Source organism: Corvus brachyrhynchos, unplaced genomic scaffold (genome assembly GCF_000691975.1).
Source record: "Corvus brachyrhynchos isolate BGI_N302 unplaced genomic scaffold, ASM69197v1 scaffold34, whole genome shotgun sequence".
Lineage (NCBI taxonomy): Eukaryota > Metazoa > Chordata > Aves > Passeriformes > Corvidae > Corvus > Corvus brachyrhynchos.
In genome coordinates this window covers 6,107,114-6,117,421 of record NW_008238126.1, presented here as the reverse complement: position 1 = coordinate 6,117,421, position 10,308 = coordinate 6,107,114, and the positions used below count along the sequence as shown (strand labels likewise).

The 10,308-nt window shown below is 56.9% G+C and overlaps 2 protein-coding genes across 3 annotated transcripts in view; both read right to left on the bottom strand.

Moving 5' to 3' along the window:
• Positions 1–2,564, bottom strand: part of BSND (barttin CLCNK type accessory beta subunit) — a 2,968-nt gene extending 404 nt beyond the window's left edge. The window contains exons 1-3 of the mRNA XM_008633108.1: positions 2,388–2,564; positions 1,287–1,366; positions 697–939 (exon numbers count right to left, since the gene is read on the bottom strand). Of these exons, the coding sequence (XP_008631330.1) occupies positions 697–939; positions 1,287–1,366; positions 2,388–2,564 (500 nt within the window). The remainder of the gene's footprint in view (positions 1–696; positions 940–1,286; positions 1,367–2,387) is intronic.
• Positions 2,565–3,898: 1,334 nt separating this feature from the next.
• Positions 3,899–10,308, bottom strand: part of TMEM61 (transmembrane protein 61) — an 11,575-nt gene continuing 5,165 nt past the window's right edge. The window contains exons 1-3 of one of the 2 annotated variants that reach the window (XM_017733490.1): positions 9,945–10,284; positions 6,544–6,951; positions 3,899–4,439 (exon numbers count right to left, since the gene is read on the bottom strand). In XM_017733490.1, coding sequence (XP_017588979.1) covers positions 4,094–4,439; positions 6,544–6,890 — 693 coding nt within the window. In that variant the 5' untranslated portion in view covers positions 6,891–6,951; positions 9,945–10,284 and the 3' untranslated portion in view covers positions 3,899–4,093. Of the gene's footprint in view, positions 4,440–6,543; positions 6,952–9,944; positions 10,285–10,308 lie in introns of those variants that run through there. The other variant, XM_008633057.2, reaches the window with a different exon arrangement.

Sequence of the window (10,308 nt, the reverse complement as noted above, 5' to 3'; positions counted from 1 at the left end):
GGTTCCCCCGGAGCCGGTGGCTGCGGGAGCGCTGCTCAGGCAGCATCCCAGCATCACCAGTCCCCTTGCTGGGTGGCTGGAGCGCCCTGGGATGTCCCTATCCCAGCCCCTGGTGCCTGCCTTTATGGGGACACCTGCCTGCCAGGTTCCTGCTGCCCATGGGATGAAGTAGTGGCTGTCTTTGCATTTCCTGCATCCCGAGGGGAAAGCAGTGCACCCATCCCAGCTGTAGCTACACTTTGGCAGGTGCCCAAGTCCTATGCCCCGAGCCTGCACAGTGATCCCCATCACCTGCAGAGCCCTTTGGGACCTCCCAAACCAATGCTTGGGCATCACATGTGGCACCTGGTTTGAGGGTCACGTACTGGGCATCTCATTTCTATCAAAGTCTGATCAGAGACTTTGGGGTTATTCTGGTGAGGGACACTGTTTATACTGATAAAATTAAATAAAAGCAAAATGCAAACATCAAAATGCAAATTATAACCAAAGGCCATCTACATTTCCTCCTGGGAAATAATTTGGTTCAGAGACTCCTCGTGGGTTGAGGCACCATCCAGGCTCCAGTGGGGCCAAGGGTCTGGGGGCTGGCTCAGTGCTGTGAGAGTAGCAAAGACCTCTCTGCCCCCTCTCCCTCCCCCTCCTTTTCACCCCACATGCCACCGGTGCCACCCCAACCCCACAGGCATCACATACCAGCTGCCTTCTGCTGTTTCCAGCCGAGGTCCCAGCTCTTGGAGGGGGTCTCCAGCACCCCCCAGCTCCCGGTGGACCTCTGCTTTGGCCTGCACGGCTGACTGGGAGCAGCTGCGGGATCTGGACTGGGCCATGGGTGGGAGTGGAGCTGAGCTGACCACCTGCCTCTGGATCTGGTCATAGGATGGCAGGCTCGTCTCGTAGGTGCTGGTGGCCTCTTGGTTGGGGCAGGGGGCAATCAAGCTGCAGGCAAAGGGATAACAGGGTGCTGAGCAGTCCTGGACCTCATGGAGCTGGGAGATGCTCAAGCACAGGCGCACAGGGCTCCATCACGTGAGGAAGTGGCTTTACAGGCCCCCAAGGCCACATCACTGCCCACACCAGCAGCAGAGCCAGGAGATGCCTGCAGGAACATCACTGGATGCTCTGCATCCCCCAGCATCACTCAAGCTCAGCCTCGGGGGGCTCAGGCAGCCCTTGCCTCTCCCACTCTGATCCCTGCTTGGCATTTTGTGCTGCAATCGGTGCAGCTGTCCCCAGTCTCAGGCCCTGCCCTCAGGGCACACACATCACCCCGCTGTGGGACCCACCGGGTGTCCTTCTGCGGCAGCACCATGGGTTTGCGGTCCAGGAACTGCTTGGCCTCGAGGTCCGCAGGGATGAACGTTATCTGGGGGGAAAAGAAAGGCAGAGCCTGGGCATCACAGGGGCCCTCAGCCCTCATAGGGGAAAAGGGCTGGAGTGTCCCTTCAGCTGGGTTTAGGGTGGTTTTCCTACCATATTTGGATGTTTTGCTTGGAAATAGCTTTTTTGAGGGAAATCAGTAAGGAATGAATGAATCCAGCCCAGCCCTGAATGAATCCAGCCCAGCCCTGCTCTCAGTGCCTTTCCCCCTGTGGCGTCCCACATGTCCCCAAGGCCCACACGGGAGCTCAGTGGTCAGGGACAACATCGAGGGTGTCCCATCCTTGAGCCTTGAGCACAGTGGCAAAGCCACATCTCCCTCCTAGCCAGGACTGAGCTCAGCCATGAGGGGAGCTGGTTTCTGCTTCACCCCAGTCCCAGAGAACACAGCTGCTTTCAGAGGTCCCAGCTGCTCCCAGGCCCTGAGGTCGCTCCCCCACATTTTGGAGGGCAGCCAAGTTGTTGACAGGCCATCCAGCAGTGCCCAGATCAGTCCTACAGATGCCCTCTCCTTGGAAAAAAACTCTTTTCTGCCAGACCCGTTTCCCAGGGCAAGGGCGCGTGGCTGCCCTCTGTGCTGGCAGTGCCCTCTGCCAAGAAGACTGGCAGGTGAGGGCTGGGCTCAGGGGGGCTGGGACCCTCCAACCTCCATGGCCACGACAGTCCCTTCTTGGAAGTCCTGGGAGCCTGCCAAGCCCCAGACCCCAAGGAAAGGGTGCCATGGGAGAGATGAACATAAGTTTACTTCCTTGGGATTATTCCCTGCTGCCTGTTTGAAAGCTAAGTCTAGGCTGTGCAGGGGGTGACGGAGAGTGGCCACATCCTGCAGGCATCAGCAGGGCACAAGCTTCCCAAACCAACAATTCCCCCTCCAGATTGCTGCAGCTGGCTTCCTCTGGGGAAGCTGAGGCACAGCCTGAGGCTACACATCCACAGCAGCCAAAGTCCCCCAAACCCAGCTGAGCCCTTGAGCCCCCCAGAGTGCTCAGCAGCGGGATGGATCCTACCTTTGGGTAGCACTGGCACATGCTCCAGGTGATGCCCACGGCTACGAGCAGGACACCCAGGACACAGAAGGTGATGTAGATGTGGGGCTTTTCCACACTCATGATGAACATCCCCGTCATCACCAGGAAGAACCCCAAGATGATGAACCCGTAGCGGAAAGTCTTCTCCTCTGCCATGGGCTCCGGGTGGGAGAGGCAGGAGGAGAGGTGCCGGAAAGCCCGTTCACCTGCGGCTGCTGCCTGCTGAGCACACCTGCAGGGTGAGGCAAGGAGTGGTTTCTCTCTCTGGAGGCTGCCAGGAGCTGAGGATCAGCTGCACGTTGAGCTGGTCCTGCCCAGGGCTGAGCCAGCCAGTTTTTAATGGGTTTGTAATGAATGCAAACACTGACCCGCCGTTCACACTCCAGTGGAGCCGCCTGGCACGTGTCCGGGTAACCTTCCCTGCAGGCACGCTCAGCCGGACCCCACACCCGGGGAAGGGACAGGGAGGGAGAGGGGAGCACGGCTGCAGAGGTGGGGACCCGGAGATCAGCTGGTCCTGCTGGGATTTTCCCAGCCCTGGGCACTGGAGCTGGACTTGGTCATAAATCAGAGCTGGCAGAGCCCCAGATAAGGGGGATGCCAGGGCCCAGCATGTTCTCAGGGGCTGTGGGGCTGCAACAGGAAAAGAGGGAGTGCTCTGGGGTCTTTTCGGAGGCCAGTGGGTTTGGAACAGACCCTGCCTTGCTGTGGCCGAGTGCTAAGGCTGCCTCACTGGGCAGCAAGTGGGCTGTGAAGAGGGCACTAAAGCCAGAAAAGGATGGACTGAGGTTGGTCCACCCAGGGGGAATGAAGACAAGAGTATCCCTATGCCCTGTTTTCACTTAATTCGGAGCTGGGGTGTTTAAAGGTGTCACCTTCCCACCACACATCCGACAGCCAGACAATGTTTGTTTTATTTCCTTGATTTATTCCCTCGTTTTATTCCCTTGATACACCTGGCTTATGACAAATAATTATATTATAAACAGAATCTTAGACGTGGCTGTGGCTCCTCAGCCGCTGTGCAGCCCTGCAGGGCTGCAGGGGGTCCGGGGCAGCCCTTTACTTTGGTGGGATGCGGGAACTGGCAGCAGCCCCTGCCACAGCTGGCCTTTCCTCTGGGCAAGGCTGCACAGCCATCCGCAGAGAGCAGGGAGGGAGGGGGCTGTGCCACTCAGGATGGCTTTTACAGGAGGCTGCCTGAAATGCCAAGTGCGCTTGGATGCTCTGACCACAGGCACGACCCACTGAGCATCTCCAACACCGCATGATGTGAGGCGTGGGAAGTCAGGACTTAGGGAAGCAAGATGGAAGGGATGGAGACAGGGCTGGAAGGGGCATTGCAAAGGCAGAGAAGCGAATGGTGCAGACGGAGCTGGGCTTTCTCTGGCCAGATTCCTCGCTCTTTGCTGCAGCTTTCGTTACCGAGTGGGCAGCCCCCGGCCTGACAGGAGCTCCCCAGGGCGGGCCAGAGCAGGGAATGCAAAGCCTCTGAAACCAGCAGTGGCTTTATTAAAAATATGAAAGCTTTCAAACATGCCAGTTACCCCCGACGCTCCGAACACATCCCCCGCAGGACCCACAATCCCAGCAGCGCCAGACCCATCGCTCGGAAAGCCAGGCAAGCCAGGCTGACCCTTCCCACTCCTCGCCCACCCTCCTCTCACCCCCACAAGGAAAGAGGCTCAGTTTAAAGCCGAGGGACTGGGCAGCCACCCGCAGAGTCCCGGCCCGGGCTGCCCCAGCTCAGACCCCCGGACGCTGATGTTCTCATAGCTGGGGGGCGGCTGTGCCTGCGGCTCCTCGGGGTGCGGCGCGTCCAGCCAGGACGGGCTGGGGCGGAACAAGGCGCTGTCGGAGGAGCTGCGCCGGCGGCCGCCCTGCCAGCTCTCGTCCTCCTCCAGGTAGCGGTACAGGGGCGGCGTGAGCTCCTCCTTCCTCCCCGGCGGCTGCACGTAGGCCGGGGTGCCGTGGGCAGGTCTGCAGGTCAGGGCTTCTTCATAGGTGGGGATGGCGCTGGCGTCCCAGGTGCTGCGAGGGAAGAGGGAAAAACCCAGCAGTGCACATCGTCAACATCCCAGCACCCAGCTGGAGCATCCCAGCATCCAGCTGGAGCATCCCAGCACCCAACTGGAGCATCCCAACACTCATCAACCACAGCCATGCCAACATCCCATCACCCAGAGCATCCCAGCACCCAACAGCTGGATCACCCCAGCACCCAATAACTGGAGCACCCCAGCACTTGTCAACTGTAGCATTCCTGTACTCTGTCACCCAAAGCTATCTGAGTGTCCCGCCAACTGCAGCATCTCAGCATCCATCAGCTGGAGCATCCCAACACCCCATCAGCCCCAATCCTTGAGCATGATTAACATCTGTGCTGGGGATGGCACATGGGCAGGTTTTGCATGCTCAGGGTGAAGGGGTGACCATGTCAGCTGCTTCCTGACATCATGAGGGTGCAGAGCCATCCACGGAGGTCTTGCAAGAGGGTCCCACAGGCAAAAGTGCATCCTCATCATGCCTAACCCCTAATTCACCCCAGAAGAGCAGAGGCTGCTGACAGCTGAGGGAGCAGTTTGGCACAAGAACCTGGACAAGCACCAGGCACCCTGGGTCACTGTGGTCAAACACCACTCCTGTGCCAGCCAGAGCCCTCCCTGCACTGGCCAAGCCTAGTGCCACTTCCAGCAGAGCTTTGCTGAGCAAACACAACTTGTGTACAGGGAAAACCTCTGGACAACCTTTGCCCTGCACATGGCCCTGCTTGGCACCCTATGGAACGGCGCAGTCCCAAAGCTGGGAATGCTGTGAAAGCAACTCATCATTGCAGATGAAACCCAGCCCTCTGGGGTGGGGAGGCAGCAGGCATAGGAGGGCACAACTGGTCCAAAGGAAAAGCCATGTGCTCCACAGGGATGCCTCCATGCTGAACTTGGCAGATCCCTGTCCCAGACAAGCTGCCCTGGGCTTCTGCGCCAGGGATTTTGCCAAACAGCCTCAGCTTGCACAGGAATGCTGCCTTGGAAACGCATAGAGGGGGATTTATCCCAGCACAGGATGCTTTGCTGGGGCTGGAGGAGCTGCTGCAGCACCAGCAGTGCTACATCCCACCCAGCATGGGAGCTGGGAGCTCAGGGAAGGGGACATTCCCCACAGGGGCACAGCAAAGTCCCTCCCTGGGACAAGGAGCCTCCCCCCAGATACCCACACTGGCTCACAAGCTCACAGATATCCAGATGGGCACTGAAACCCCTGGAGAACCAGGAACGTGCCTCCCACTCCAACTGTGTTTTTATGGTTTAATGTTCTTAAGAGTTTCTTTTAGTGCTGCTTTTCCCCAGAGCCCGATTTATGCTGGAGCCAAGATCTTTGCTGTGACCCCACAAAGCAGCACTAGGAAGGGCTGGCTGGCTCTGCTTCCATAGCAGTCCCTGGGAAAAGAAAACCCTTTTGATCAAAAAAACTTTTAATCAAGAAGTGGGAATAAATCTCAGGCTCACACTGGAAGATTCAGGGAACCCGAAAAGCTGCAGAGGAGTTCAGGGCAGGGCAAGAAGTCTTTCCATACCCTACAATCGGCTTCATAAATGACCCTCTGCCTACATTCCTGTCTTGTTGCCATTCCAAGGATTATTTTTCCTTTTTTTTTTTCATTTAACTCCCTTGTAAGAAAGATTTTGCTTCTATTAAAGATGTTATAAACATCTTCATCTTACAGAGCATTGCAGACCTGGGAGACCACGACTGGAGCTCTGAGTGACCTCTCCCCACCCCCACATCCAAACCTGCTGCCAGAAAACCAATGTATTCTTCTGCTTGGTGGCCCTGCTAAGGAGATTTGTCCCTCGGCACGTGATGGCCCTTCAGGGTGAGGAGAGCTGGATGCAGCCGAGCTGGCCACGGGCACAGCCAGCGTGGGCACAGAGGGGGTGGGCAGGGAGAGGACTGCGGGGGCTCGGGGTGACATTAATGAGTAGGAGCATCTGCTCGGGGAGCAGCAGGACAGCACTGAGCACTGTTGCTGCTCCTGTGAGTTCACCAGCGAGCAAGGCTGGGAACAGGTTCAGGGACAGCCAAGCCCACCCTCCACCTCTGCCCACCCAAGCACGGGCAGGGACGTGGCTCCCACCTGAAGTTCCACTTCTCCGGAGGCTCCGCCGTGAAGTACTGCAGGTCCCTGGGGAAATGGTACTGGTAGCGCCGGGACACCACCCTGGCGTTGGCCTTGACGGACCAGAGGAGGCCGAAGATGAGGAGGATGCCACCGATGCCGCAGCAGAAGAAGCTGACGGAGCGGAGCAGGGCGCTGGAGGAGGAGGAGCTGGGAACGGCCTCGGCTTCCCGGGGAGGCAGGAGGCGAGCCCCGCTGCCAGAGCCCACCTCCCCGTCACTCCACCAGGCAAAGCACAGTGTCCCTGTCACCAGCAGCACGGCCCCCGTGATGGTCAGGCCGTAGCGGAAAGAGGCGGCTGCCATCCTTCAGATGGAGATTTTAGGAGGGGAGAAGAGTGAGGCAAGGCATGAGAGACCCCACGTCCTGTAAGACAAGAGGGGGGCCAGGTTTGAGCAGGAGAAACTCATGGAAGACCTGCCAGAGGAGAAAATGACTGAGTTAGAACCTCTCCTGGGGTTGCAGCCTCTTTAGCCATTATTACTGACCATCAGAAGGGGCATTTCCACCATCTCAGATGGGAAGCCCTTGGGAAGAGCAAAGTCAGCACCAGGTTGCACCCATAAACTTCCCAACAGCCTCATAAGAACATCCTGATTTTCAAGGAATCACATAGCACTCCCACAAAGGCAGGATGGACACCCCAGCTCCGGGCACTTTCACAGCTCTTCTCTTTGGGTTTTATTCCCGACTTCCTCCCAAACTGGGAGGAATGCCAGCTGGGTTTCCTGGGTTTTCAAAGCATGGCTTATGGAAGAGGTCAGAGAGAGGGACATAAATTTAAGATGTCATCACTTCCGAACTATCAGTGTGCCTGTTTTCTCCTCCAGAACTGATGACATTGGAAAAATCTGCTCAATCTTCATCTACATGAGGTTTGGCACATAAAATCTTACTCCCCTGGGTCAGCTCCAGTGCAGACCTTCTCAAGTTCTTCTGTCAAGACCAACCCCGAAGGTGTTATCACCACTTTCACCTGCCCTATCAGGGTGGTCTGGGTTGGTTTGACAACCAAACAGATGAGCTAGTGCCGCATGTTTCTGCTGGGTGACTCCTTTCAGCTAAATGTCACATGCAGAAAGCAACCATGCTTCCCTGGTGCTGGAAAACTTGGGGAGGGGGAACTGGTTTCTGATCTCAGTCCCTGTGACTTTCTCCAGCAAACAGCAAGCATCTGCTCCCTCAGCTTGTGCATCCCCAGCTCTCAACTAACCAAGGGGGCAGAGAGGTCCCACCATGTCCCCCCTGGCCCTGCTCACTGCCCAGCAAGAAGACGCAGGTTCAGCTCCCACTTCTCAGTGGACAAAAAGCTTTGGCCCATGTGGGAGTTAAGCACCAACACTCCCAGAGAGATTCAGTCCTGAGTGACTCCACTGTGAAGGTTTCTCGTGGTGGCAAGTGCCAGTGGAGAACCTGCACGTGAAGGATGGCCAGGACAGAGGAGGAGCTCAAGCAGAAGTGGGTGGACAGATGGACGACCCACACTCAGCTGTCACCTCTGCCTTCATCACTCTGCCTGTGTGTCAGTAACAGGAAGATAATGTGGTGGCTTTGGTCTCCGTTCCTCCAGGCAGGGCTCATCTCCTCCACAGGGGTCTTAAATTGTACCCTGAGATATGAAAGTGCAGACCCAGAGCTGGGCAGGGAGCAGAAGTCCAGCATGGACTTGGTGTCATCAAGGTCAGGTGGAATTATGTTATTTCAAGCCATTATTTATCAGATGGGCTGACTAAATGGAAAGCCAAATTACCTTGTAGCGAAAGAAACACTATCTGATCTAATCGACATTTAATGAAGGAATCTGATGAGAAGCGGGATTTAGGAAAGCTGCAGGACTGGGAGCCCCAACAGCTCACTCCAGGCTTGTCCCAGGGTCACAAGCCCAAATTGCTGTCCAGGCTCATGGTGACCAGTGGCCACCTGCTGGGAAGGAGGTCATGCTCCTGGGCTGAGAAAAGGCAGAGCTTCCCTCTGTAATGGGGGGCATGTTTGGGTGCTCCCTCCTGAATGGCAGGGGCTTGGCTGAGCTGAGATGGAGAAGGGGCTGTTGGAGATGGTATTAGATGCCATCAGGGATCAGCATCCCCAAACCATCACTGAACGTGGGCAGGACACAACAGAAGAGCTGGACTCGGGCTGCCTTGCAGCAGGAGATGCTCAGGAAAGCGCAAGGACCCCACTGACCTGTGAATGCAGCTCCTTTGGATAGCAATGCATTTTCACAGAAAAAATTCAGCCAATATTGTTTGGAGAAAAAAAAAATCACCCAAAAAAAACCCCTACAGCAAAGCTCTCAATCGTACTGCATGGAAATGTCAGGTCACTCCAAACCGAAATCCTGGATTGAACCAGCATCAAGAGTTGAAATGTTCAGCTCCTGCAGTCAACACTCTCCTCGTTCTGGGGTCAGACTGGTGAGCTTTGGGAGATGCTCTGAATTCCCTGGTCAGATTTAGGAGACACTGTGAGTCCCCTGCCTGGGCACGGGAAATTTTGCAGCCTCCAGCACTGAGCACATCTGGAAGCGCTGGCAGTGAGGGGGAGGCAGAGGGAAGGTGGAGAAGCCTCTGGGAGATGATGGATTGACAGCTCGAGAGAATAAACTCTTCTCTCTTGACAAATCCAGCGCGCTGAAAGCTCCCCCAGCCTCCCCGCACGTGCTCCCGCAGCGCCTGTGCGGGGGCAGCTCCGCCGCGCTGGGTGACATTGCCACCGCTGGGTGACATTGCCACCGCACCGTCCCCTTGCCAAGCCCCCTCTCGGCCTGGCACAGCTCTCCTGAGCCTCTCTGAAAGACCCACGGTGTTTTCTCAGCACACCGACCGCTGGAAGAGAAGTCTGAAGGAGCAGAGGCAAGGAGAGATGTGCGAGGCTGGAGCAGGACCCGCGTCCCTGCTCCCGGAGCCTCTCTCGGCGCCGCTCCCGGGGCGCTCAGCATCTGCACAGCAGCTCTCCCTGCCCATGAGCATTCCCAGCACAAGTTTTCGCGGAGGGGCTGCCCATCCGACCACGGCAGCTGCCGGCTCCCAAACACCCTTCTCCACGCTCCGAGCCACCCCGACATTTTGCTCTGCTCTGTCTCCTCCTTTGACCTGCTCTGAACTAGTTTTCCAGGGAATAGATTTGCACGTTGCATGTACAAACAGATAAGATTGTTGATAGTTTACATGGTTCCAGTGAAACGCTGAGAATAGCAGCCCCCATATAAAGTTATGCAGATGGTGATTCATAGGGTCTACTAAGCATTACTCAGAAAAACGCTCTTTTCAAGCAACACGAGAAAAGAAAAGAGTTTTGAACCTCTCCCACCGCCATCAAGCAGAAATCCACCTCCACACCCGTCCCTCCACGGCACTCACAGACCGTCCTTCCAAGCGGGGCTGGAGACCTTTAATCACAGAAGAAGAACGCCGGGGAGAGATGCACCAAAGCGTGAGCATGTCTTTAGGGAGATCCCTTCCTGCCTTTATCCGAATTTGCTATTTTGTTGTGATAGTTATCGGTGAGGGTTTGGTTCCCATTCAAAGCAAAGTAACAGTGATGCCTGGGAAGAACGTCCAAGAACTCCGGCGTGCTCAGCCTCCCAAGGCAGGTGCGGACAGAGGAGAGCACATGTCTCCCCTCAGCCAGGCTTCGGGGCGATGCCTGCGCCCCACGTCCCCGGCGGCACCCGCGGGGGTCTGTCCCCCGGCACAGCCCCTGTCCCGCCCGGCACAGCGCCCA